At 54.5% G+C, this 27,286-nt stretch overlaps 1 protein-coding gene across 6 annotated transcripts in view; it reads left to right on the top strand.

Annotated features, from left to right (window-relative positions):
- NUP210 (nucleoporin 210) overlaps positions 1-26,278 on the top strand; it is a 105,231-nt gene extending 78,953 nt beyond the window's left edge. For 2 of the 6 annotated variants that reach the window (XM_015446302.4, XM_065539026.2), the window contains 19 exons: positions 229-356; positions 469-604; positions 2,078-2,140; positions 2,343-2,522; positions 4,521-4,601; positions 5,513-5,644; positions 6,818-6,976; positions 10,061-10,152; positions 11,814-11,988; positions 13,800-13,975; positions 15,222-15,529; positions 16,847-16,983; positions 19,343-19,466; positions 20,437-20,583; positions 20,940-21,190; positions 22,553-22,769; positions 23,202-23,297; positions 23,372-23,455; positions 24,730-26,278. In XM_015446302.4, coding sequence (XP_015301788.3) covers positions 229-356; positions 469-604; positions 2,078-2,140; positions 2,343-2,522; positions 4,521-4,601; positions 5,513-5,644; positions 6,818-6,976; positions 10,061-10,152; positions 11,814-11,988; positions 13,800-13,975; positions 15,222-15,529; positions 16,847-16,983; positions 19,343-19,466; positions 20,437-20,583; positions 20,940-21,190; positions 22,553-22,769; positions 23,202-23,297; positions 23,372-23,455; positions 24,730-24,830 — 2,787 coding nt within the window. In that variant the 3' untranslated portion in view covers positions 24,831-26,278. Of the gene's footprint in view, positions 1-228; positions 357-468; positions 605-2,077; positions 2,141-2,342; positions 2,523-3,300; positions 3,486-4,520; positions 4,602-5,512; positions 5,645-6,817; positions 6,977-9,831; positions 9,937-10,060; positions 10,153-10,457; positions 10,709-11,813; positions 11,989-13,799; positions 13,976-15,221; positions 15,530-16,846; positions 16,984-19,342; positions 19,467-20,436; positions 20,584-20,939; positions 21,191-22,552; positions 22,770-23,201; positions 23,298-23,371; positions 23,456-24,729 lie in introns of those variants that run through there. The other 4 variants (XM_005547877.5, XR_012431516.1, XM_074033037.1 and 1 more) reach the window with 4 other exon arrangements.
- The last annotated feature ends 1,008 nt before the right edge of the window (positions 26,279-27,286 follow it).

Below are 27,286 nucleotides of genomic sequence, written 5' to 3'. Positions count from 1 at the left end.
TTTAAGAGTAGAATGTGGAATTTATGCCTCTAAGTATCCCCAAGCTCCCCCTCATCAATTTTCATTTGGTGACTGGCTGATAGTCCAGAAGTCAACCTGGGTGACTCTCCTGATTCCCAGGTCTGTGGATTGAGGTTGGTGATGCTATCTCAGAAAGTCATGGGGCACCATAGATGGTAGGATTGGTCTTTTGGAGGCCGCCCCTGAACCTCTGTCCCCATGATGCAGGTGGAGATTGGGAAGACAGTGAAGGCATACGTCCGTGTGCTGGACTTGCACAAGAAGCCCTTCCTGGCCAAATACTTCCCCTTCATGGACCTGAAGCTCCAAGCAGCCTCCCCGATCATTACATTGGTGTGAGTTCTCCTAGAGGTCAGAGGAGGGCACCTCAGAGACAGTGCTGACCCCAGCTGCAGCCTTTCCCATGGGGTGGTCTTAGAGAAGTCCCAGCCCTTCCCTCTGTTTCAGGGCCCTTGATGAAGTCCTTGACAACTACACCATCACATTCCTCATCCACGGCGTGACCATTGGCCAGACCAGTCTAACTGCAAGTGTGACCAATAAAGCTGGACAGAGAATCAACTCAGCCCCACAACAGATTGAAGTAAGACGGGTTCTTCCCACACTATGTGGGATCAGCCCAGTGCTGGGGGTTGGAGGTGTCTTTATAGTTGGGGGTATCTTTATAGTACAGTCCAGGAAGCTACTGTGGAGAAGCCATATAAAAGTCTGTGCCCCACAATGTCCTCTCATCAAAAGGCAGCTGTTACTAGCTCCAGGGCTCTGGGAGGCAACAAAGTTGGACCGGCAGAACCAGAGGGAGGGGTCCAAGTGACTTTACTTTTCCTCTGTGACATGGGGGATTGTGCGGCTCAGAGAAGGGGTGTGCCTGGTCACATGGCAAGGGGACACACCAGGACCATTCCCAGAAAGCACTGACTGGGCGGAAGCTTAGACAGATGCTGGCTCATGTGTAGAAGAACTCCTTAACCATTGATCCTGAGCCATAGAACAGGCGCTTCGAGGGCATTGGGCACCTGTCACAGGGGCTGTGTGAGCAGAGGTATCATAAAGGGAACTCCTGAAGTAGGTGATTCCTGGATGAGAGGCGCTTTGAGGTCCCCACACCGGCTCAGTGTGTGGTATGGGGTTGTCTCGGGAGATTAGGTTATGACAGGAGCCCCACTGCAGCCATAGGCCACAGCAGTTGTGGCCCAGGCATCATTTGAAGTCTATACACAGCAGCAGCATTAAACCAGCCCTGCCAGCATCCTCCCTGCGTCTGGGCCACGTTGGGGCTGGTGACCATCATTAATCTGTGATCCAAAGCAGGTGGGTGCCATCTGTGTCTCTAGATGGAAGCGCACCTTTCTTCTTCTGGTGATGAGAAATTTGTTTCTGCCCATCAATAGCGCAGCTGCAGAGACCGATACTCCCACACAAGTAGCACCCTGGCCACCTCCTGCATTCACTCACCTACTCCTGCCAGGCAGGCACTTGTAGGGGTTGCAGGAGGAGCAGGTGGGGGCTTCACCTGCTCCACAGAGTGGCATCAACATCCCTGGTCTCCTCCCAGGCTAATCCGGAGGGTGTGCTAGGAGAAGAGCAACCTCTGGGGCTCTGGGTGCTCCCATATTGGCGGGGCTACCCTGTGGGGCTACCTCTGGCTCCACAGGCCAGGTGGCTGGGGATGTACATTGCTAATGTGTCCCCGGGCGCTGCTGCCATTGCTGCTTAGTGACCACACACTGAGAACCGCTGCTCTGAGGGGATGACTCAATTGCATAAAAGCCATCCCTCCAAGGGGACGGCCCAGCTTTTGGAGTTTAGCATCTAGGGAAAGTGAAACACAGTCACAGACAGAAGAACACACCCCAGAGAACCAGGGAGCCTCGGCCAGTGACTGGGAGACAGCCCCCAGCACTGGCCCAGGACCCTGGCCTTTCTGGTCACTGCTCAGAGAGGGGTGATGTCCATGCCCCAAGTTTTCCTCTCATGAAACATGTAGCACATGAGTTATGCTCAGTGCCGTGGGCTTGGGGCACAGCAGTCCTTTCTCTCCTGTGTCTCCCAACAGGTCTTTCCCCCGTTCAGGCTGATGCCCAGGAAGGTGACACTGCTTATCGGGGCCACGATGCAGGTGAGAGCCGAGAGGCCATGTCCTGCTCCAGCCCTAGTGCAGGCCACCACCCGGTTCCAGGCACACTACCTGTGGCCCTGCATGCAGTGACTGGGAGAAGAAGGCAGAAGCTGCCTGCACTGGGGCCCTGGCTCTCTGAGTGGGAGGCGTGGGCTGCCTGGCATGATGGGCACTGACACACCGCTCTTTCCTCCCTGCTCAGGTCACCTCCGAGGGCGGCCCCCAGCCTCAGTCCAACATCCTTTTCTCCATCAGCAATGAGAGCGTTGCGCTGGTGAGTGCTGCCGGGCTGGTACGAGGCCTCGCCGTCGGGAACGGCACTGTGTCTGGGCTCGTGCAGGCAGTGGATGCAGAGACTGGCAAGGTGGTCATCATCTCTCAGGTAACAGGCGTGCTATTGGAGACTGGCACTCTCTGAACCCCCTGGGATGGCCAGCTCTGGCCATGGGCCCATTGCTTCCCAAGGCAGCTGTGCCTGGGACAGAAGCCTCTTTACTGTGTTTGGGTTCTGCCTCTGAGTACCACCCCTCTCCAAGGGTACTGCTTCGGCCCTCTGGGTCTGCAGTCCCTGCAGGGACCCTGGTGCAGGACAGCCCTGCCGATATGCACCCAGACCCCCAGAGGTTGCTCTTCTCCAGGTTGAGTCTCCCAGTCCTTCCAGCTGCTCCTTACAGAGCAGGGTGTTCAGCAACCCCCAGCCCCAAAGGGCCCTTCCAGTAGAGGATGATGGCACTCGTGGTGAGGGCAGGCGCTGCTTTGAGCACTTTGCCTTCATCTCCTTGAGTCCTCTCAGGGCTCAGGGCTAAAATCAGGGCCTTTGCATTCTGCCTGACCTGCTTCGCCAGCAGTGACTTGCTGAAGCATCTTGGAAGGCTGCTTTGGGGTTCTACTCACAGCTGCGCCAGAAACTTGGTCTGTAAGAAGAGCCTTCTGTGATGTGTAATGCAACTGTGGACAGAAACCCGTTTCAGAGTCAGTCATCCCATTCCTCATGAGAACTAGGTCCCCTGGAAGCAGTCCGTGCAGTCCTGAGTTCAGAGCCTGTAAACACAGCGCCCCAGGAGCTGGCGAGTGCACTGCCCCAGACAGGGTGTAGGGAAGTCCTTATTCTCAGAGGCTGACTTTGATCACTGAGTTCATTGATTTACTCCTTTTCCCAGTGTGTGTCAATTTTGAAGACAAAGAGAAAGCCTTGGGGATGTAAAAACCTGTCCTAGGGATGGGGCAGAGTTCAGATGGGCTTCCTGGAGCGTGACATTCAGGACCACAGGAGACTGTATGTTTTTTTGTTTTTTTTTTTCCTCTAAAAAGGAGTGCATCCTCAGGAGCTGGCTGGTTTTTCTCCTAAGGGCGTAGGTAAAGGGCAGCTTCCTAGAAATTCAGCAAGAGGGGCACAGGACCCTGTGTTTTCCTTGTCTTTGTGGTCTAACCTTGCTGGGCACCCTCTCTTCTAGGTCCCCCATCTGGCGAGTTGGGGAGGTGCTGGGGAAAGGCCCTGGTGGTCTTGGCAGGTGGAGGGGCTGCACCACCAGCCCTATCTGAAAGGCATGTTCTTGAGCTTAGGCAGGCAGGGGCTTCACCTGTGGCCCCTTGTCCATGCCTGGAATGTGATTCTGGTCAGATGCTTCCAGTTCCATCTGTCCATTCCAAGTCACACAGCCAGCACCCCAAGGCCATGGGGTAGGCCAGGACGAGCAGGAGGAGACTGAGCAGAAGGATGAGTGAAAGGAGGGGAATGGGTTTTTATCAAGCACCTACTCTGTGCCAGGTATTAGCCCAAGTCATGAGGCTCAGAAGATGGGCTCAGCATGAGCACGTCAAAGGGCCTAAGGGTTTTAATAGCCTCAGTTCAGCATGACTCAGCAGCACTAGGAGGAAGCCAGGAGAGTTAGTCTTTGGCCAGATTAATAGGAGTGTGGAGTTGAGAATGAAGGAGGTTATAAATTCTGATCAGACTCTACAGGGCTGCTGCATTCGTCCCTGTACTCTGCTCAGTCAGAGACAGGCAGGCTGGATTTGGGGTTGGGAGGGCCTGGAGACCTGTTGCTTGAGGGCAGCCAGGCCTAAGGAAGAGCAGGCACCAGTTCCCGGCCCCAAGTCTGCAGTGCTGACCCGGAGCAGCTGGATCAGACAGGGCGGCAGCCTCAGAGGACTGGACTGGGACCTATGGGACCTTGGGAGAGGCAGTGGCTGGCCCATGAAGGACGAGCCGCCCACAAAGCCAGGCCTCCTGGGGCAGAGGAGCACGGTGCTGGTCATCCTGAGGGGCTTTCTCGCCACAGATTCTGAGCCACAGCCTCCTTCCCTTGAGGGGTCCCTTCCTGAAACATCCCTGGCCAGCACAGCATCCCCGCACCTAAGTGCCAGCCTCTTTCCCCAGGACCTCGTGCAGGTGGAGGTGCTGCTGCTACGGGCCGTGAGAATCCGCGCCCCCATCATGCGGATGAGGACAGGCACCCAGGTGAGCTGACCTCCTGGGCTCTGAATGCTGGTTCCCGAAGAGCCACTGCTGGAACCCTGTCCTCGAGTTAGAGTGCTTCTCCACCTCCTCCATCTCCCTGGCCCTGGTATCTAGGGCCTGCTTCTCACCTGTCCCCACCCAGGGAGACACCCTCCATTGCTCTCTGGTAGCCACTGATGGAAGGCCTGCTTCCTGCTGTCCTGTCACCTTCCCACATCTGGAATAGCACCAGATGCCTAACAGGAGCACAGTGACCGTGGTGCTTACTCCACTCCATGCTGTCTTGGACATTAATCCATTTGGTGTTCATAGCAGCCCTGGGAGGTTAGTGTCAGAACCATCTTGGTATTGCAGATGAACAAATGAACACACAGAAAGCTTAAGGCCCGTGCCCAGGGCCACACAGCTAGGAAGTGGCAGCACTGGGAATGGACTGGGCAGCCTGGCACGGCACCTGCTGTGGCCTTTTGCCATCTTGCCTCCACCTGTGCCCTCAAGCCAACTCAGCAAATAAGAGACTAAAGGAGCTGGGGACCGTACCCACGCATGCCCTGTGAGCAGGGACCCCGGCTAGATTAGGAGAGAGGGGCCTGGAGGAACCAGTACTGTGGGGCAGTGCGAGCTGTGCTGTTGGTGGACCCGTGGCCTCCTAGAGCTCCAGGGACTCCTTCCAGAAATGAGTCTCTTGGCCATGGAGAGGCACAGCCTGCTGCAGGGGAGGGACAGTGTGGGGAAAACAGTCCCACCTCTGGTTTGCTCGTTTGATATTTCATCAAAATTCCCAAACCTGTGCCGTGCTCTTCTCTGGTTGGGGAAGAATTGGGTTCGTCTCCTACTGCTTGAAGGAGGCAGCAAAGCTTCTGGGGGCATTCCCAGTGCTGGGAACTACTGCTTCTGACTTCTTCCTGCAGATGCCCGTATATGTCACTGGCATCACCAACCACCAGAACCCTTTCTCCTTTGGCAATGCCGTGCCAGGCCTGACCTTCCACTGGTCTGTCACCAAGCGGGACGTCCTGGACCTCCGAGGGCGGCACCACGAGGTAGGTAACCATCCCCCCAGAGCTCACCTCCCAGCCCTGTCCCAGGCCAGCACCCCGAGGGTCAGGGAGGGTTCCCGCCACATTGTCTCAGAGGAGGTCCTCATCCTCACACCTAGAGAGGCCCTCCCGCTTTCTTCCCTCTCCCGAGGCTCATCGGGACTCCCTTCTCTCAAATGCTAACCACGCAGACAGAGTGAGTAGGTGCCTCTCCTGACAGAAGTGGCCGTGTGAGGAAGTCACAAAAGTCCTGGGAGGTCAGAGTCTGCAGCTTCTGACCATTTTCTGAGATGATGTCTGGCAGCCCTCGGTTTCTCTTGCTTCATCCCAGAGGCCAAACTCCCCTTCCCTTAGCCCAGCGAGGGGCCCTGGTTCCTCCTGAGATGTCAGAGCTGGAAGGTGCCGGGGAGACTACTAAGTCCCTCTGTGTTAACTGAGGCCAGAAACAGGAAGAGACTTGCCCAGGGTTGCCCAGCAAGCCAGTGGGGAAATGGGACTGGACACCAGCCCCTGTGACTCTAGGCTCAAGCCCAGGTGGGTCTTGGACACACAGGACCCAAGTGGAGGGTGGCTTGAAAGGTCGCTCCCTGCCTCATTCAGGGACAGTGGGGATGGAGGCCTGGAAAGAGGCCCAGGCCCAGGGATGGGATTCCCTAAAGGCTGTCTGAAGCTTGTCTAGTGTAGGACTAATGCCCCCCACAACCCTACTCAGTGGGAACAGGGTCCTGTGTCTGGTGCCTGGGGGCTCCCCCACATTGCCCCCATGGAGCACAAGCAGTGAGACTTATTAACAGATATCCTAAAACAAAGCAGTCTGCAGGGACACACTGCAAAACCCAGCATCACTCTGGGTGACCTACAAGCACTGAAGTCTGAGGGACAACCTGTCATGAAGGCCCCTGGCTTATGTGGGTGGGCCCAGTATTTTCCAAATGCATCTGTGCACGTTGTGCAATGCAGGCAGGGCAGGACCTGGGCACCCATGCTGGGGAAGCCGGGTCTGCACAGCTCTGGAATTAGCAGACCCAACCCGGGCAGGAAGGCAGGGCCCTTGAGAATAGGCCAACAGCTGCCAGGAGGAGGGCTTGGGGGTTCTGGGCCTACTGTCCAGCTCTACCTTTTTGAGGACACAGGGACCTGGGCCTTACACCTGAAAATGTGTTTGATGTCTTCCAGGCGTCGATCCGACTCCCGTCACAGTACAACTTTGCCATGAACGTGCTTGGCCGGGTGAAAGGCCGGACCGGGCTGAGGGTGGTGGTCAAGCCTGTGGACCCCACATCGGGGCAGCTGTATGGCCTGGCTAGAGAACTCTCGGATGAGATCCAAGTCCAGGTAGGAGGCAGGTGGACAGGCCACAGGGAAGGGGGAGAGGAAGTGCCAGCTGCCCAATCCTCCTCCAGAGCCACATGTTGCATGGGCAGAGGCTGGGAGACCTGAGAAGCTCTCAGTCCATGGGGTTGACAGTGGTCCATCGCAGTGGGGTAAGCATCCGAGTGTGACTGGTGCTGTGGGAGCCCAGAGGTAGGGCCAAGCAAAGTCTTCACAGAAGAGTAATGTTTCAGGATGAGAGGGGCTGGCAAAGGCCTGGAGGTGGGAACTCACTTGATGTGTGGCCAAAAGAGCAAAAAATTCTGAGCTTGGGGCTCCCTGTGGCTGAGTGGCCATTAATTTCATCGTCTGTGTTTATTTAACACACATAGAGCACCCAGAGGCTGGGGCGCCCTTACACGTTTTTCAGTATTGCTGCCTCCAGACCTCAGGTGAAGCCTGCTGGGCAGGGGCTGAAGGGGCTGCCACCTGCTGATGCCCCTGAGGCAGGGAGGGTCAAGGTCACAGGGTAAGTGGGGAATGGCCTCAAGAGGCCGGGGTACTGTGACCTGTCTGCATTTGGAAAACAGCCTCAGAGAGGGAGGGGCCTTGTTCAGAGCCAGGGGGTCAGGACTGAGTCCAGCAGTTCTCCTGCCTGGGGTGCAGCCCTGGGTCTGTATCTGGCCTGTCCCTGCTACTTACAGGATGGGATCTGGGTGAGCTCCTGCCTCTCTGGGCCCCTCTGCAAGGTAGGGAGTTGGCAAATTGGTTCTGAAGAGCAATTTTGTCTTCAAGGGCCTCGTTCTGCTCCTCTGGACCTCAGTAACCCCTAGGTGCTCCTAAGCTGTAAAGAAAAACAAAAAATGTTCCCTATATGTCCCAAAACAGTTTCTAGTCCCCTCCTCAAGAAGAAGTAAACTATGTCTAACCCAAGCACCTCCCTGATCAGGGGCAAAGAAGCAAACTTTTCAAGAAAGAAAACACCCACAAAAAAAAAACCCCACCGATTTGCCAACCCCTCACTCCTGCCTGCACGTGCACACACACACACACATATACACACACACAGAGACACATATACATACATAAACGCATATACAGACACACAGAGGTCCACATGCACATCCCCACACTCACCAAGTGCATGTTCTTTGTTAAAAGGAAGTAAGTTCTGGAGCCTATCATGGAATTAAAGGCAGGGCTTTGCAGCTTCCAAATTGTGTGACCTCAGTTGGGTCACTTGACAGCTCTGTGCCCCTGTTTCCCTATCTGATAGCAGGTGGAGTTTGAGTAAATCAGAAACTAGAGAATCTGGATCCAGCCTACAAATGTGTTTTATTTGGCTTACTCAGGCCTTTGAGACAGCTTGTTGTCATGTAAAGATAGGAAGATTCTATGTGAAAATCTAAGATGCAGCATGTCCTAAAGATATGGTGTCTGCCACAGCAAAATCAGCAGGCAATGAGAAGCAACCTTGACTCCGTTAGAGCTGCGCTGTCCAGTTTGCCACAGGCCCCACCACTCCCTGTTGTCTTCCTGACAGTGAGATCAAGTATCAGTTGCCATTTACCATGGGGCTTGTGCTGTTGCTTTTCTTCTAGTTAACAGGAAAGTGGGAAATCTCTTACAACTCCCCCTTCATCTAAAGAGAAAGATAGGAATGCATGGTTTAAAAAAAATAGGAGGAACCCTATTTGTGAATGTATTTACTGGGCAGTAAGTGTGTCTGCGTCAGACTCAGTGAGGTGGCTTCCCTGTGGATGCTGGAAGGGGGCATACAAGTCAGCCTCGTCTCACCTGACACTGAAACCCCACCCAGCTTCCAAAGGCTGTTTCTCATCATTTGGGAAGTGCTGCCCCTCCTGTCACTTCATATGGAGCCCACAACTCTCAAGACAGGCGTGGAGAGGGTGTTAGTTGTGGACTGTGCACACAAGGAAATCTAGGCTTACCTGGACAGAGCACAGAAGGAGCCGGGAGGGACAGAATCAGGCCATCTTCCTCTTGGAGAAGCACTTGTCAGATCTGATGATACTGGCCATGGCCCAGGGCTCAGGCCCAAAGGGCATCCACCTGGTCTGATCAGAGGCCAGTGGGGAGCTCAGGGCACAGCTTTACCTGCCAGCTAGTGACTGCCCCTGAACCAGGCTGGGAGGCCACAGAGGCAGCAGCCCCAAGGGGCCTTAGAGAGGGGACTTACACAGGTGGTGGACACATCTGAAGTCTTACAGAGAAGGGGTCTGGAGTTCCCAGGCAGATGTTGCTGCTGTGGGCTCGGGGAGCTACCAGGGCCTTGGAGCACCTGGGCGTCCCAGGATGAGATCTGAGCCAATCTCATGAGGCTGATCATCTGCTAGACTGAGCTCCTCGCCAGCCCCTTGTGTGTGTCTATGTGGATCCTGCAAGAGCATGGCCAGAGCCAGCCAGAGGGGCCTGGGAGGTGGAACGGGGGTTGTTCTGAGATGGTGGCAATGAGGAGGAGGATGTCTCTGTGAGAAGAAGGAGCAGTTAGGTGGTGCCTTGCCCAGGCTCAGTCCTGGCACAGTTACCCTGAGCAAGATCCTGTTGCTGGAGTTGTGCGTGCTGCCCTCCGAGCTCATATCCTAGCAGGTAAAGTTCTCCCTCACTGGGCACGGAGGGAGAGGCCTATGTTTCCAGGCTCCTTAAAGGAGCTCCCATTAGGCTACACAAACATGAGGCTGCCTGCCTTTTCTCATCATATCTTTGGCACGCACACGTGTGTGTGTGTGTGTGTGTGTGTGTGTGTATATTAGGGTCTTGCTCTGCTGTTCAGACTGGAGTGCAAGCCTCAGCCTCCCAAGTAGTGGGACTACAGTTGCACACTCCATGCGTGGCTAATTTTTAAAATTATTTTGTAGAGACTGGGGGTTTGCTGTGTTGCCTTGGCTGAGCTACTGCACCCGGCCACACCTTTGGCCTCTTAAAGGTCAGCCCTTCACATCATGTCACCAGTGACCTGACAGGCAAGAAAGCTGCTTTTCTCCTCTCTTGCCCCTCCTCGACTCTTGCTGCTAGGAGAGAAGCAGACACCTGGCCTGGATATGACTCCAGTGCCCCATCGGAAGTGAAACTTGCCCTCTCTTGCAGGTGTTTGAGAAGCTGCAGCTGCTCAACCCTGAAATAGAAGCAGAACAAATATTAATGTCGCCCAACTCGTATATAAAGCTGCAGACAAACAGGTACGTGACTCAGCTCTTGTTTCCAGCAAAGCTGTGTGGCTGTACTTGCATCCGACAGCTCATGTGTCAACACTGTCAGGAGCCATGGGTGCTTTCAGGGAGGTTTTCTCCTGTTGTGCTTGGAATGGATGAGGCCTCTGCCTGCTCCTTCTCTTCTCTGTGGTGCTTCTCTGCTTCTTGAAATCACTTCTCACTGTGGGTCTCTTTTTCCTCCTTGTAGCCTAGAAACATTTTTATGCAAGCTACTAAAATTCAGTCTTTAAAAGGGAAAAAAAAACACCAGCTTAGAAGTGTTGTGTTTCCAGACTTGCCACTCAGAGTGTAGCTGATGAGCCAGAAGCATCAGCATCATCAGGAAGAGGAGATGCAGCTCTCAGGCTCCACCCAAGACCTGCCCAAGGAGAAGCTGCACTCTAGGGAGATCCCCAGGCAAGGGGGCCACACAGTAACGCTTGGGAAGAGCTGTTTAAAGCTCTTCTGCAAACATAATTCCTACCTTTGATTCTAGGAGGATGCCTTTCATAACAGTGGCTTGCATTTGAATGGCAGTTGCCAAGCGGGAGACTCCACGGGCCACAGGACACTTACTTGTTGCATGAAACACATACATGTTTTCATTCAGCCAAAAGTAACAAAGTGCCAGGCTCCATGCTGGGCTCCAGGAACGCGGATATGGGTGACATAGGGTGCCCTGGAGGAGGGTAGCAGGAGAAGGTTATTAGAAAGCAAGGTGTAGTATTCAAGCCAGAGCCCAAAGAAGGGTGCTGTCCATGGGGATTTAGGGGAGGCATGTCCCAGGTGGAGATGCTCGGGCTGGAGTTCTTGAAGGATGAGTAAGAGTTCCCCAGGTTAAGAGGAAGGGGTTGGTGGAGAAATAATGTTTAGGCAGAAGCAATAACATTTGTTCCTAGTCATCTATAGGGCTGTGGAAGAGACAGAGATGATGGGAACTAGCCCTGGGAGCTGGAGGCCTTTCCTTCCTGGGTTTCTTTATTATATTAATAAATATGTAAAAAGGTAAAAAATATGGCGTAATTTGCTTGCTACCCAGTGCATAGTATCAGTAGTTTGCTAACAGTTTTCTTAGCAGGTAGCCTGTTTTTATCCTGTTGACAGTCCTTAGAAATAGGACAAGGCAAAATCATTGCACACCTTTCACCATGTAAGAAGTCAATGCCGAGAGAAGAGGGGACGTAATGTGCACACAGCTGGTGGCAGGACATGTTGGGACCGGCTTTGGCTTCTGTCAGACTCAAAGCCCCATCATCCACTATGCCAGGCTGCCTTGCTTCAGTAAATTGAGAACAATTTGCTGCAGAAATGATATTTTACAGTAAATGTCCCATGGAGCTGATGAAAGAAACTGCCCTCACAGTCTCTCCCTGCCTGCTGGCCGACTCATGGCAGGCGCTGCTCTGGGAAGAGTGAGAAGCCGCACTTTGCTTGTAACCATTGGATTTCTGAATTAGTTTTCCATGGGTGACTGATGAAGCCTCAGACAACTGACAGCACATGGTCCTGAGGCCCGTGGGGCCAAGATTGGGCCTTTTTCACCTCCAAGGAGCATGGGGAGCTGCAGACTCTTAGATGTCCTGGCATTGTATCCAGGCCCACTCCCACTGCTGCCGTCTACAAAAACAGCTCTATTTTGTTTTCCAAAGGGATGGTGCAGCCTCTCTGAGCTACCGCGTCCTGGATGGACCTGAAAAGGTTCCAGTCGTGCATGTTGATGAGAAAGGCTTTCTAGCATCAGGGTCTATGATCGGGACATCCACCATCGAAGTGATTGCACAAGAGCCCTTTGGGGCCAACCAAACCATCATTGTTGCCGTAAAGGTAGGGTTGCATTCTCCTCCTTTTTGGAGTAATGAAAGCAATAGCACTGAGGTAATATGCCTCTCAGGAGTAAAAGTGAATATATTCACCTTCCAGCTGGGAAACTGTAGATAGGAATTTAAGAATAACTCAGGGTAAGGCCGGGCGCAGTGGCTCAAGCCTGTAATCCCAGCACTTTGGGAGGCCGAGACGGGCGGATCACGAGGTCGGGAGATCGAGACCATCCTGGTTAACACGGTGAAACCCCGTCTCTACTAAAAAATACAAAAAACTAGCCGGGCGAGGTGGCGGGCGCCTGTAGTCCCAGCTACTCGGGAGGCTGAGGCAGGAGAATGGCGTGAACCCGGGAGGCGGAGCTTGCAGTGAGCTGAGATCCGGCCACTGCACTCCAGCCTGGGTGACAGAGTGAGACTCCGTCTCAAAAAAAAAAAAAAAAAAAGAATAACTCAGGGTAGATAAAAAGCTACAGCATCTTCTAGTCGTCAGAGCCGAAGATCCTTGGGAGATCATTGATTCCAAGTACTTCATTTCATAGATGAGGCCCAGTGAGATCCATGATTGGCGTAAGGTTACAGAAATGGGACTGGCACCACAGCTTCCTGACTGGAGTGCCGGTGCTCCACCCACCGTGCTTGGCCACTGATGTTATCACCACCCATGGTGGAGCTCCTGCTCTGGGCCAGCCCAGTGCCTGGAACATGATCTGTTCTTAAGAGCATTGGATGATATGCTCGGTATCTGCCATAAAAGTCGTGACATCCAGTACATGACATCCGCTGTGCTTTTGAGAATGAGGTGGCCCATTTTCCAGACAAGGAGACTGAGGCTCAGAGTGGGAGTGACTTGCTCAAGGTTGCATGGGAATTGAGAGATGGGGTCTGTCTGCTTTGGGCGGTGTCCTTCTACCATATCATGGCACTGCCCTCTGCCATTCTGTGTTCCTTAGGGATGGGACCTTCTCCATCAGCATCCCTGGGTCAGGTCCTGGGGTTTTGCTGAATGGAATTTTCTTTCCATGTCTCGTCACCACTTGCTGAACCCTGGATGACAGAAGACACACACTCACTTAAATCTTTAGACTCTGCCTGGGTCACAGACCCTTTTCATTAATTCACATCTTCTGTTTCAAAGTGGGTGCCTGGCAGCAGATCCCCCTCTCTAGTTTTTGGTGAGTGAAAGTGACTGACTGCTCATGCTATTTCAACAAATATGTATTGAGCACTAGCTGTATACCAGACACTGCACCACTGAACTTTGTCAAAGAAGTTCAGACCTTTGGAGCACTAGTTTTTGAGCCAGGATAGATTTTCACCTGGACTCAGAGAAACAAGGGCTGCTGTTTATGGAGCTTGGGTTCTTGGGCTCCAGAAATCCCCATTTCCCTCCTTGCCCTGGTGTCCTGCAGGCACACTGTGACATGCTTAGAGCTTCCCCATCGATCCAGAAGGACGTTGTTTCTTTAAATGCCCCAAGAGCCAGGTTCTCTGAAGAAACTGGATATTGCAGCCCAGGGGGCCCTCTCTCAATGTGAATAGCGATCTCATTTTTCCAAGTCATGGATTGGGACACTCCTGGGTGGGTTTTCTCATAGTGAGGCCAATCTGCTGTGTTGGGAGGTAAGAACTTTGTCACTAGGTTGGGACACTCTGGGGAGTGTGGCCTTTACTCCTCTCAGGACCCCTAAGTCCAGCCCCGCATTGTTCCTGAAGTGGATCCTCCTGGGGGCAGGCGTCCCCTCCTTGAGAGGTAGGTTTTGCTGGAGGCCAGTCCCTGGGACTGAATCCTCATCATACCTGTATGTTGTCCTTTAGGTATCCCCTGTTTCCTACCTGAGGGTTTCCATGAGCCCTGTCCTGCACACCCAGAACAAGGAGGCCCTGGTGGCTGTGCCTTTGGGAATGACCGTGACCTTCACTGTCCACTTCCACGACAACTCTGGAGATGTCTTCCATGCTCACAATTCGGTCCTCAACTTTGCCACTAACAGGTAGGATGTGGGCGAGGGTCATTTCTCCTGTGAAGTCCTGTCTGGTACCTGATAGAGACAACTGGGGATAACACAGAAAGGCTGCTGCTGTTGAAGGAAGATGTGCGTTACTTCAGTTTCCAAGAGATGTGGGCATGCTGCACCGTGCAGGGCCACGAGGAAGCACCACTGCCCTCGGGGGATGCAGACCATTTCAGAGGAAGATAGACAGGCATCAGCCCCCAGAGGAGGAAGTAGGGTGTGGGGAAGCTCCAGGGAGCGCGCCCCGAGGCACAGGAGATTGGCCCTTCAGCCTCGGCTGCCCACAGGTCCTGCCACGGTTGTGTTTCCCTGTTGCTGAATGCATTCAAAGACAGGTGTCAAGGGTGTTGCCTTATGGAAAGAACTAGGGTTTAGAGTCAGGCCTGGTTCTAGCCACAGCTCTGCCCTTTGTGGGCCCTGTGAGCAGGTCACCATCCAAAAATCTGTTTCCACACCTATCATGTTGGGCAGTGTGGCCTAGGTTCCAGGGCTTTCCTTCAGCTGAGGGAGTGGGTCATGAGGACCTCTGGCAAACCATGGTGCTCTGTGTGTGTGCACAGAATTGCCATCTGTCAGTTTAGGGCATGTCCTGGAGGAAATGGAGCCCAGTTCTCCCAGCCCTTTGGCTGCACTGCAGGTCATTCTGGCCTTCTTGTGGCAGGAGCACCTGATAGAGACCCAGTCAGCACTCAGGATCAAAAGGTGTGGTGGAGGCAAGGATGCAGCCACAATCCCTAACCCAAACTGTCACCCCACGCCGTCCACACTTATGCACCAAAGCTGCCATTGGCAACATTGAGCACCTGCCCTGTGGCAGGTGCCTCCCCACTGCTGACCTCATGTAATACTCACGCCAGGCCTGTGTCACGGGCACGTGATGATCCCCATTTTTCAGAGGAGGAAAGGGCAGAGGCTGCTTCTGCAGTCAGGTTGCATAGTAAGGGCAGCCTTCCCTTTCTGGCATGTCCAGTTCTCTGGTGGGAAGAGCGTAGGGAAGCACTCTGGATCTCTTTCCCCTCGGGGCCTCAGTTTCCTTTCTGGAATGCTGGAATGATGCTGCTGCCACTGCCTAGCTGCGGGCTGTGTGTGCTTTCTGGGGTGACAAGTGAGGAGGTAGAGCCTGTGCCATCTGCCTGCAGTGGTCCCTCGTCTGGGGCCGCTGTTTGGTAACCTCGAGTTGGGGCCACAACTGGGACCTCAGTCAGTCGAATGCTTTGCTCAGCAGAGGACCTGGACTACATTTCTCCATCTGGGAGTTGGAGGCTTCTTTACCGAGACTGAGAGCGAGCCCTCCTTTCTCTCCTGTGCCTAGAGACGACTTTGTGCAGATCGGGAAGGGCCCCACCAACAACACCTGCGTTGTCCGCACAGTCAGTGTGGGCCTGACACTGCTCCGTGTGTGGGACGCAGAGCACCCAGGCCTCTCGGACTTCGTGCCCCTGCCTGTCCTACAGGCCATCTCCCCAGAGCTGTCCGGGGCCATGGTGGTGGGGGACGTGCTCTGTCTGGCCACTGTTCTGACCAGCCTGGAAGGTAAGACAGATCCTGAGCCAGGGAACCTGTGGAGTCACGGACGCTTGCAAAGCTGAGTGGGGGCTACCTGGGCGGGGGCTACCCGAGCGGGGGCTCGGCGCCAGTCACGGGGGCCTGCAGGCAGACCTGCAGGATACTCAGGAGCAGTGCTCCAAAACTGCTGCCCAGAGACCAGATCCAGCCTGTGCCTGTTTTCTGCAAGGAAATTTTTGTTGACACTCAGCTGGACCATGCATTTATGTATGGTCAGTGGCTGTTGTCACCCTACCACTGCCAGATTGTGTGGTCATAGCAGAGATCATATAGGCTGCATAACCCAAATGCTTATGTCCAACCTTCAGAGAAAGCATTTGCAGGCCCTTTTCTGGAACAGCTCCGCCCGGGGGGCGTCCCCTGCTCCTGTGGGGCATCCCCTGCTCCTGTGGGGCATCCTGCCTCTGCACAGTCTCACGCAGTTCCTCTAGCCAGGCGACACACGGATTGCTGCTGCTGCTGCTGAGGAACTGAATTGACCATTTTAGTGAATTCTGTGGGAAGTGGCCATCATCGTGGACAGCACAGGCTAGGAGACTTAAGCAAAGAAGGACATTGGGCTAAATCAGTGACTTCCAAATTTCAGCCATGCCCAGGTGACCTGTAGTACATCTGTGGAACACATGTACAATTATTTACTTAGCTTTTATTTTCAAATTGTCTCCACCTTTTTTTTTACCTTACTAAATTCATTTTAAAAGGAGATGAAATACTACCTTTAAGGAAAAACAAATATAATTTGCCATAAATAGATTATGGTTGAGTCCTTTAATTGTATTTATTATATAATGTGATTGGCTTTTAACTCAGAAGTGTATGTGGTGAAAGCTCTGAGCCTCACACCTGCTGTCTGTTTGCTAAAAAGGAATTGATAAGGCAACGAAGGAATGGGGAGGGGCTGTTGCTTTGGGGAAGGAGCTACAGAGGGCAGGGCCTGGCAGCAGCACCAGACCATTCCTGGGCAGGGGTCAGCTAAAGCTTCATGCCAGGATGGTCAGGAAATTCCAGGCAGGGAGCTGTGGGTCAGGGAGAGCAGGTGCTAGGGGCCACAGCCCTGTAGAGGGTGGGTGCAGCAGGGTAGGAGAGCTGATGGCTCCAGGTGGCTGGAGCCAGGGGCATGACCGGCACTGGGGCAGGCAGTGTGGCTGTCTCCTGAGGCTGCTGAGTGAGCCCCATTGGGGTAGTGGCAGCCAGTGAGGAGGCTGGCTTATCATCCAGGTGAGCTGGGCTTTGACTGGAGTGTCCAGCTATGGGAAGGGGGTGACATCCATGTTTCCTCTCCAGGCCTCTCGGGAACCTGGAGCTCCTCGGCCAACAGCATCCTCCACATAGACCCCAAGACGGGTGTGGCTGTGGCACGGGCCGTGGGATCTGTGACAGTTTACTACGAGGTCGCTGGGCACCTGAGGACTTACAAGGAGGTAGGCTCCAAGCAGCGGAGGCAGAAGTGGCTCAGTGGCCTGTGAGGTGGGCCTGACCTTCTGGGAGGATTATGAAGACTTTTCCTTTTAGAGAAAAACCGTCTGAGGGCTTGGGGTCTGGGAGTCATGAGTCTGGGACTGGCCACTTGCTGACTCTGACGTGGGGACAAGCTCCCTTTTCTTTCTAGGCCTCAGTCTGCCCATGTTCAAGAGGGTGTGATGAGGACAGGCAGCCTTGTAGGGTGGACTCCAGCTCCCATGGGCTTGGTTCTGGCAACCCTGGAGTGGGCACTTCCTGGGAGCCGGTGCTTCCCTGTCACCTGCAAGGTTAAGACTCCCTGTGCAAGTCAACTTTTGAGTCTGGAGGCAACAAAACCTGCTCTCTCTTCCATTCATCTCCAGTTGAGAATGAATCAGTGGGCCGAGTCTGACTGAGATCCAAATGCATCTCATTTTTAGAGGCAGCATGTGCTTTATGGAACCTAGCAGTTTAACCTAATAGTTTGCATATTTCGTGCTGCAGCTCTGCGGTTTGGGCGAGCCAGTTGCAGACAGAGGCATCCTCTGACAATACAGCTGTGCTCTCCTGGAAAGAGCCTCTGATCAGGGGATGGGGTAGCATGGACAAAGGTGTGCAGGGTTCAAGGGCAGAGCATGGGGGGCTGGAACAGAGGGTGTGGGAGAAGCGTGGTCTGGCTTTGTGATCAGATCAGAAAATGCACTGGATTCCGGGCAGTTTGGTGCAGGTTGACAGTGGGGCATCTAGAGCCAGACAGTCTAGGTCAAATCCCAGCTTGGCCACTACAAGGCTATGACTGAGCAATCACTGAGTCTCGCTATGCCCTGGTTTTCTCGTCTGTATAATGGGGATGATAGCGTTGTGAGGATTCAGTGAGTTAGCACCTGGGAAGCCCCTAGGGTGGTGCTCAGCTCCTAGCCAGTGCTCAGCAGAAATTAACTGCTGCTGCTCCTGTTCCAGGGTGAAGGGGTAGAAGCTTATGCCACACTCAGTGGAGTTTTTTAAACAGTGCTATAGACCAAGGCTGTGTTTGCTGAGGTTACCTGGCTCCTGGAGGAGCTCGAGAGAGCAGTGGCTGCAGGGTAACTGGCCAGAGACTGAGGCCAGGCCCTCAGCTGGGTTCATGGGGTATGGCAGAATCTAAAGGCATGTTTGGGAGAGATGGGAGGGAGGGAGGCACATCAGAGCTCCATGAGCATCCAGAAGTGGGGCTGGAGGGGAGGAAGGGCTTGGGGTGACCAGGTTGCTACTGGTCTTTTGTTAAGAGGGGCACACAGAGGTGGGTAGGCCTGCAGGGAGGTGAGGAGCCTGGGCCAGGGAGCTAGAGATGTCACAGCTCTCCCAGGTGAGGCAGGGAGCGCAGCTGGGCGGGTGCGGCAGGAGCACTGTGAAGAATGCTGGACAGGGTGGGGGCCTCACTCCAGAGGTGGCTTCGAAGCCCTGGGAGTGGGTGGGAGCGCACTGGCACTCCGGGAGTGCAGGTAGGAGAGGGACCAGGAGGCCTTGGGCACTCTCTGAGAGTGGACAGGGAGGAAGGGGAGAGGAGAGCCAGGGTTGGGGGGTCCCAGGCTAGGGAGTGGGACACAGCCTCTGTCAGTCCCTGGAGGTGGATGGTGGTGAGCCCTGAGAGGAGGCCCCGTGAGTTTGACAGTGATGCAGGCCTGGTCACCTACAGCTCTGCATGGGGCACATCCCTGGGAGCTGCAGGGGCTTCGATCCCATCCCTGCTCTGAAGTTCACCTACTGGTAGAAACCAGATCCCCGGAGGCAGGGACCGCTCGTGCCTGCTGAGAGAGGGAGGGGGGCCTTCAGCTGCAGGAAGTGGACTTGGGCCTGAAGGGTGGATGGGGCTGGGCTCTGCAGAGAAGGTGGGAGGGTGTCCTAGCCAAGGGACTGCAGGGAGGTCACCAGCCTGGGGCTGTTTGGATGTGGCCAGGTGCAGGATGGGCCCAGGGGGAACAGCTGGGAAAATCTGGGCAGACTGGATTCTGGGTGGGGTACGGTGCTGTACTACAGAGAAGTGATCCTGGCTGTCCCAAGAGCCAAAATCCTCAGCCCACCCAGATTGATTAATGAATTCAGGCCCGCTGCTCAGCGTCCAGTTGGCTGCTGGGAGAAGCAGCTTATTCAATCGGAGAACTGAGCTGTGAAGTCTGACTAGACTGGGCTCAAACCCCCTCTCTGCCACATTCTAGCAAGGCATTTAGGCTTTGAGCCTCAGCGTTGCCACCTGTGAAATGGGTGACACTGTGTCAGACTGCAGGGTGAGGTCGTGGAAATGCCCAGCATGGACCGGGACATAGGCGGTGCTCCATGAAGCTTCCTTGGCTCCCTCTCTAGGTCGTGGTCGGCGTCCCTCAGAGGATTATGGCCCGTCACCTCCACCCCATCCAGACCAGCTTCCAGGAGGCTACAGCCTCCAAAGTGATTGTTGCCGTGGGAGACAGAAGCTCTAACCTGAGAGGTACTTAATGAGCGGTACTTGGGCGGTCTTCAGAGTACCTGGGAGCAGGGAGGTGGCTTCCTGTGTCCTCTGGATGGAGTTTGTCTGCTTTTCCTATTCACACACCAACTCCAGAGAGGGCATTTAGCCCCCTACTCAGTCCACTCCTTCCAGCGTTTCTGAACTTGGAGTCCTCCAAAAGCTGAGCCAGTGAAAGGAATCTTCATAATGGAGCCCAGCTCCCGGAAGGTGCCTGTTCTGCACTAGAAATGTGACTTCAGCCCAAGGGCACCCTAACAAAGAAAGCCACAATTTCCCACCATGAATCCCAGAAACTAATGAATTAGCAGGACTGGTTGCTGGTTTTAATTTTTGTAATGACCTCTCCCAGGTTATGCATAGAATGTTGAATCCCATCCCCTGCCCATGACAGCCCTGAACAGCAGCTGCCAGAAATAAGTAAGTCAACAGGGCTGTTTTCTTACACCACTTCACTGGCAGAGTGAAGCACCGCCCTTCTCGTCCTAATTAATGAGGCAGCTCTGTTCCATCATGGCAGCCTCTGCTCCTTCCTCAGCACAAGTGGACAGCACTGTGCCGTTGCCAAAATGCTGCTCAGGTGTTAGTGGAGAACTAGTACCCTCCGAATGTGCAGAAGTAAATTGCCATTTCACCTGCTGACAGGGACAGAAGTCAGGCATTAGTGGGCCCGGCCCGTCTGCTGTGCCCCTGGATACAAGGTCTGGAACAGATGCTGAAATTCTGACTTGAAGCTCCCTGTGATGCTGAATGGCGCCCTCTTCCATATGATGTGTCCTTGGCTTTACCAATCCTGGCTGCATCTCAAAACTTTGAGCAGCCCTGAGGCCCTGCTGGAAGACATGCAAGGGCAGGTGGCATTTGCGGCCCAGCCAGCCTGTGCAGGCCTGGTGGAATTCGGTGTGGTGGCCATCGGGCCTGGCCCACACCCTCTCATCTCTCCCCTCTCTAGGCGAGTGCACCCCCACCCAGAGGGAAGTCATCCAGGCCTTGCACCCAGAGGCCCTCATCAGCTGCCAGTCCCAGTTCAAGCCGGCCGTCTTTGATTTCCCATCTCAAGATGTGTTCACCGTAGAGCCACAGTTTGATGCTGCTCTGGGTAACTGCGAGGATTTGAAAGTGAAAGGGACTTGGAGACAGTTTCTGTCTTCTGGGCATCTTGGGGCTTCATGTGACCAGCTCACCATGGCCATCTGTCCGGAGGGCAGAGATTGTTAGGAGCCCAGCCTGGGGATTGACTCCAGGGGGACTTGGGAGGACTGCTGGTCACAGAGGGTATCCTAGCTTGGCCAAGGCCTTTACGGGGGATTCCCAGGAGGACTTCTGGAGGAGGTGACTTCTCACCTGGGCTCTGGAGGATGCATAGGAGTACCCTGGTTAGAGAAGCAGGGAGAAGAAATGACATCAGTGCACGGGCAGGAGAGGGGACAAGACAATACACTCTTGTCTCCGCAGGCCAGTACTTCTGCTCAGTCACAATGCACAGGCTGACAGACAAGCAGCGGAAGCACCTGAGCATGAAGAAGACAGCTCTGGTGGTCACTGCCTCCCTCTCCAGCAGCCACTTCTCCACAGAGCAGGTGGGAGCCGAGGTGCCCTTCAGCCCAGGTCTCTTCGCCGACCAGGCTGAAATCCTTTTGAGCAACCACTACACCAGCTCCGAGGTCAGGGTCTTTGGTGCCCCGGAGGTTCTGGAGAACTTGGAGGTGAGTGGCATCTGCATGCCTCAGGCCAGGCCAGAGTCAGGGGCGTCAGGAAGGCCCTGGAGGAAGAGGGAATGTGGCGTGGATGTCCTGGGCCAGCTCTCTTTAAAATTTATTTTTACAATTATAATTTTTAAATTGAAGTACTCTTTCTGTAGCACTATTGCTGTCTCTCAGGCTGCGTGATTGTATTAATTGATCCGACCTCTGCTGTTCTTCCCCAGCTATAAGTTAAGCTTGTGGGGGCAGCACTGAGAACCCAGAAAAGGTACCAGTGAGCGTGTGGTGCGTGGCATGGCCGAATTCAGTGCAGGAGCATCCGCCACAGAGCAGGGAGGAAAGCCCTAATCCCTGCTGGGACAAGTCCCCTCTCTCCAGGCCTCACTTCCCCCATGACTAAGTCGTGGGGTGGGGTTGGGGGGTGAATGATTCCTCAGGCCCGGAGCCTAGCAGGCTGGGAAGAGTTCTGGGGTGAGAGAACCAAGGAGTTCCTCGGCATTTCCACCTGCTCATCCTCCTGCCTTGCTGCAGCCAGCATGACGGCGTGTTCTCCCGCAGAGGCAGGGAATGCCCAGCATCGCCAATGAGGGAGGAGGGCCGGCCCGCTGGCGGCTGCTGGAGACCAGCCGTGAGCAGAGCTCGGGCTGCTGCCTTGGAGAGCTGGTGCTTGGTGATATTTCGTGTTGGTTTAGCCTTTTTTTTTTTTTTTTTTTTTTGAGACAGAGTCTTGCTCTGTCACCCAGGCTGGAGTGCAGTGGCACTATCTTGGCTCACTGCAATCTCCACCTCCCAGGTTCACGCCATTCTCCCCCCTCAACCTCCCGAGTAGCTGAGACTACAGGCGCCCGCCACCACACCCGGCTATTTTTTTGTATTTTTAATAGAGACGGGGTTTCACCATGTTAGCAAGGATGGTCTCAGTCTCCTGACCTCGTGATCCGCCCGCCTCAGCCTCCCAAAGTGCTGAGATTACAGGCGTGAGCCACTGCGCCTGGCCTGGTTTAGCATTTTTGTAAGCAGCAGTTGATTAGAATTGAATAAACTTGAATTTGATTCTGACATTTATATTGATTTGTCCTTCCCTCAAAAAACACCCTGAGTACGTACAGGGCTTCCCGACTCTGCAGACTACATGCCGTCCATGAGCAGTGCCCAGGTGTCATTACCTGCCCATGAGGTGTGACCTGGGCAGGGGTCTCTACTCCATACCCTTGGGCCCCAGGAGGGAAGCCCAGCATGTCAGGCTGAAGCAGGGGTGCTTCCAGAGATGGGCCATGCAGAGCAGCCCTCCCGCCTCGGGGTCCTGAGGCCCCACTCAGTGGTCCCTCCACTGAGTCCCACCCCCAGCTCTGATGTCTCTTCCAGGTGAAATCCGGGTCCCCAGCCGTGCTGGCATTCGCAAAGGAGAAGTCTCTTGGGTGGCCCAGCTTCATCACATACACAGTTGGCATCTCGGACCCCGTGGCCGGCAGCCAGGGCCCTCTGTCCACTACCCTGACCTTCTCCAGCCCCGCGACCAACCAAGCCATTACCATCCCAGTGACAGTGGCTTTTGTGATGGATCGCCGTGGGCCCGGTCCTTGTGAGTTGCAGGGGACAGACCAGGGTGGGGAGGGACAGGCAGAAGTGGTCCTGGCTATCAGTAGAAACCTGGGGTGTAAGAAATGGAGTAGTCAGAAATGCAGAATGTCCCTCAAAGTGATCACTGCTCATTGGGGCCATGGTGCAGACTTTAGTTCCCCAGCTTTCCCATCTGTTCTCAACGGGCCTCCAACCCCGTGGAGGCCCACAGGGACTGTGCCCCTCCTCTGCTCTGCAGCCTGCGCCAGGAGAGGAAGCGCCAGAGTACCAAGAGCAGCTGTGGGCCCGGACCTCCAGCAGGTGGCCTGGCCCTCATCCTTATGTCTAAGAGGGGCCTGTGGACTGCCCTATAGACATACAGTAGTGCAGGAACATGATGGGACACCACAGTGGGCCTAGTGGTTTTGGTAACTCATCTTCCCATTGATGGCAGATGGAGCCAGCCTCTTTCAGCACTTCCTGGATTCCTACCAGGTCATGTTCTTCACGCTCTTTGCCCTGTTGGCTGGGACGGCGGTCATGATCATAGGTGAGGAGGCTGCGTGTATCTCTGGGTCTGTTCCCCTGCCCCCGCCTGCTCTAACCAACCATGTGCTCTTGCAGCCTACCACACTGTCTGCACGCCCCGGGATCTTGCCGTGCCTACAGCCCTCACGCCTCGAGCCAGCCCTGGGCACAGCCCCCACTGTGAGTAACCCCCCTGCAGGCAGAACCAGGCAGAGCTGCTGAGAAAGAAAAGAACCCTGAGGGAGGGGTCGAGGCTCCTGAACCCTAAGTCTCAACAGGTCCTTGCCTGGGCCAAAGGAGCCTGAGGCCCAGAGGACAGATGTGGGAGCCAGCAGGATCAGGGCAGAGGGGCTGCCAGTCCTGGTTCAGCAAGAGCTTTCCCCAGGCAGAGCCATGCTGGGTGGAGGTGTGGGCAGCAAGGAGCTCTGTCTAGGCAGGGGTGCATGCTAGGACCAGATTCTCACCTGCTGGGGCTGCCTCAGAAGGCTCTAAGCTGGGGTTGGACGAGCTGACTCACAGATGGGGATTCTGGGTAGTTCTGACGAGAAATTTCCCAGAAGAAGGGGCAAATTCATTTCTTTCAATGGTCCAACTGTTTCTGGTGACCCTGCACAGCTCCAGGGAGCACCTCACTGTGTGAATGCAATCTCTCTCTCAAACAATGCAGTGCCCAGCCTGTAGTGCTGTACGCGAAGGCCCTTTAATGTCTTCTGATTCCCATTTGAGGGTTCTGTCGCCTACACAGAGAGTCCTTGAGCTCGTGTCTGCTGACCTGGGGGCCCATGGACCAGCTTCAGGGGGGGGTCCCTGAATTTGTTTGAAAGAAGACCCAGTTGTGTGGGTAGAAGCACTTTCCTGAGTAAGGAGAGCCCACACGCCCTGGCCTTCTGCCTGACGGCTTCTCCACCTGCGAAGCAGTGCCCAGGGGAGGCCATGGGTGCTCAGCCTTCTCATAGCTCTGCTGCTTTCTGCAGCTGCTCTGGCAGCAGGCACCTGCCCTTTCTAGTTGCCTCTCTCAGCGTGCTCCTCCCTGGGTTTTGGGAGCCACGCCTGGGTCTCTGCAAGGTCTCCGGAGCACTGCAGAATCACTGCTCCCCTTGAGGTCTTTGTTCCTGTGGTGCTCTTGCCCAAGGCTGTGTTGCATTCAGATGCACAGGCCCTCCCTGCCACATGCTCCCTGGACAGATGCTGCTGCGGTCCTGAAACTTGAGACTTGTTCTCCCCGGACAGGCTCTGCACTCCTGGGTGTTAGGGTGGCATCCCAGGCCTCTCTGTGTGGATGAGGCCAGCTCAGCAGGTGCCGGTGGACTTCCCTCTGCTGGCCGGGGAGGCCTCGGGGCATCACTATGAGAGTGTCCTGGGTGAGGCAGGCGCCTGCTGAATGCTGGCTGTAACTGAGGAGCGCGCCGCTCTCCCTGGCTCTGCTGCTCACATCGTCTCTCTTCCCATCCTAGATTTCGCTGCCTCATCACCCACGTCTCCCAATGCACTGCCTCCTGCTCGCAAAGCCAGCCCTCCCTCAGGGCTGTGGAGCCCAGCCTATGCCTCCCACTAGGCCATGTGAAGGTTCCCAGAGGATGGATCTCAGCCGAGCCTCGTTCGCCCCCAAGATGGGAGATCCCTGCTGCATTCACACTGGAACAAGCCCCTCCAGACGAGTGCCCCGGCCAGCTTCACTGCCGTCTCTGTTCACACAGAGCTGTAGTTTCGGCTCTGCCCATTAGCTCATTCTTTTATATAGGAGTTTTAAATGTGTGTTTTTTTCCTTTCAGGTCTTACAAAGCTAAGACTTTTTGGCTCATTCCTTTTTGCATGGTTGTCTAGGGTTTCTGGACAATGTGCTGTTGCATTTTTATTTTCCTAGCCTTGCTGAAATCTCTCCCTTCTCAAGACTTGGAGCAGTTAAAAGTACTCTTTACAAGTTGTCTGTAGGTGACGTTACTGTAGTGGTTGGTCTCAGGGAAAGGATTGTCCAGTTACTTTAGGGATTTTTTTGGTGGGGTTTTTCCCCCTGTGAAAACTTACCTTTCCACTAGTCTGGTTGCTGCTAGGAATGTTGGGGAGCAGTGGGACATGAGTGTCCCTGTGTCTGCCCCACTGCCGCAACGGAAGCCTCAGGAACCAGCACCTGGAGGCCGGGATAGCCAACCCCTGGGTGAGCGAGAGGCTGGAGAACACGGGAGCTCACCCAGGGCTGCTGCCCGACCACGGGCCACTGTGAACAGACTTCAGTCCTCTGTTTTTGTTTCATAAGCTGTTGAGACATCTGGTGGACTTGGCTTAGGCCCTGCTGGGACATCCCAAGTGTGATCCCTCTCAGTCCATCAGGACACCAGGACTGTCCTTAGGAAAATTCCTTGAGATGGCAGCAGGAGTCGTATTTTCTGTGTGTGTGTTTCGGAAAGCTGCTGTGTCCTGCCTCAGCACAAAGACCCAGTGTCATTTGCTCCTCCTGTTCCTGTGCCACTCCAGAACCTCAGCAGATCTGAGCCACCGCCTGCCAGTGTGAGAGGCGGCCACTTTTATGGCAGCTCGTCAGGCGCAGGGCCCCAGGCAGCTTCCCAGCAGGCCCTAGAGCCTGGCCCGGGCCGGTGATGGAGGGCAGCCACCAGCCCAGGGCCTGCCCATCCAAAAGGGACTCCCCAGGGGCTGGGGGAGGAGACCCTTGGAAAAGTCCTCTCTTCCCAGCTCCTGGTTCTGGATCTGAGATTCTCAGATCACAGGCGCCTGTGCTCCAGGCTGAGGCTAGGCTACCCTCAGGGAGATCCAGAGACTCATGCCCATGGCCATCCATGCATGGACGCTGTGTGGAGAGTCCAGGATGACTGGGGATCCCGCACAAGCCCCCTTCAGTCCTTCAGCGCTGGGCCATGTGGTTGATTTTTCTAAAGCTGGAGAAAGGAAGAATTGTGCCTTGCATATTACTTGAGCTCAAACTGACAACCTGGATGTAAACAGGAGCCTTTCTACTTGGTTTATTTAATAAAGCTCTATGTGATTTTTTAAGAGGGTGCGATCATTGATGAGACTTCTCTCTGATGGTGATGGTTTCTTCCCTTTACCCATCTATGATACTCTAGGGTCTGGCAGAGCTGGAGGTCTGAGCTTTATTCTCCCCAAGGGGTGAGCATCATTTTCAAGCACGCTCAGGTTGGCAAATCCAAGTGCATCTGGACATAGCCAGATCTTGCCAGCAAGTGAGTGTGCCCAAGAAGGCATGTTGACAAAACCATGTGATGCCACACAGTTCAGCTTTCTGCTCCCAAGCTAACCAAGCGACTCTTTATCTCTAATGGTTGCCAGGAAAGGCTTTTAGCACCATTTAGCACTAAAAATATAGTATATAATATAGTTTTTTCTCTAGAATTCTTAAGTCTGGCCAGAAGTGAACTCTTGTTCTCTCTTTTTCTGTATGTCTTTGTGCATGCTCACACGTGCATCCATGCATCCTGGAAATATTTTGTTGTTGTTGTTGTTGTTGTTTTGAGACGGAGTCTCCTCTCTCGCCCAGGCTGGAGTGCAGTGGCGCAATCTCAGCTCACTGCAAGCTCCGCCTCCTGGGTTCACGCCATTCTCCTGCCTCAGCCTCCCGAGTAGTTGGGACTACAGGTGCCCACCACCATGCCTGGCTAATTTTTTGTGTTTTTAGTAGAGACGGGGTTTCACCATGTTAGCCAGGATGGTCTCGATATCCTGACCTCATGATCCACCCGCCTCGGCCTCCCAAAGTGTTGGGATTACAGGCGTGAGCCACCGCGCCCGGCTGCATCCTGGGAATATTACATCACAAGGTCTGCAGACACTCGCTAGCAGGGAGCACTGAACCTGGGGCATCCAGGGTGGGTAGCAGAGGTCTAGGCTGGTGAGAGCTTAGCAATCAGGTAACCAGGAGTCTAGGCCTACCTTGCTCTGGGGCTGGAGAGAAATTGTTTATCTCTCTGGGCCACAGTAGTTTCCTCACCTGCAAAGGGGAGCTCTTGGACATGTGTCCTACTCACCATCCACCCAGAG

The sequence above is a fragment of the Macaca fascicularis genome, chromosome 2, assembly GCF_037993035.2.
Source record: "Macaca fascicularis isolate 582-1 chromosome 2, T2T-MFA8v1.1".
Taxonomy (NCBI): domain Eukaryota; kingdom Metazoa; phylum Chordata; class Mammalia; order Primates; family Cercopithecidae; genus Macaca; species Macaca fascicularis.
This window is presented reverse-complemented; position numbering and strand designations above follow the sequence as displayed.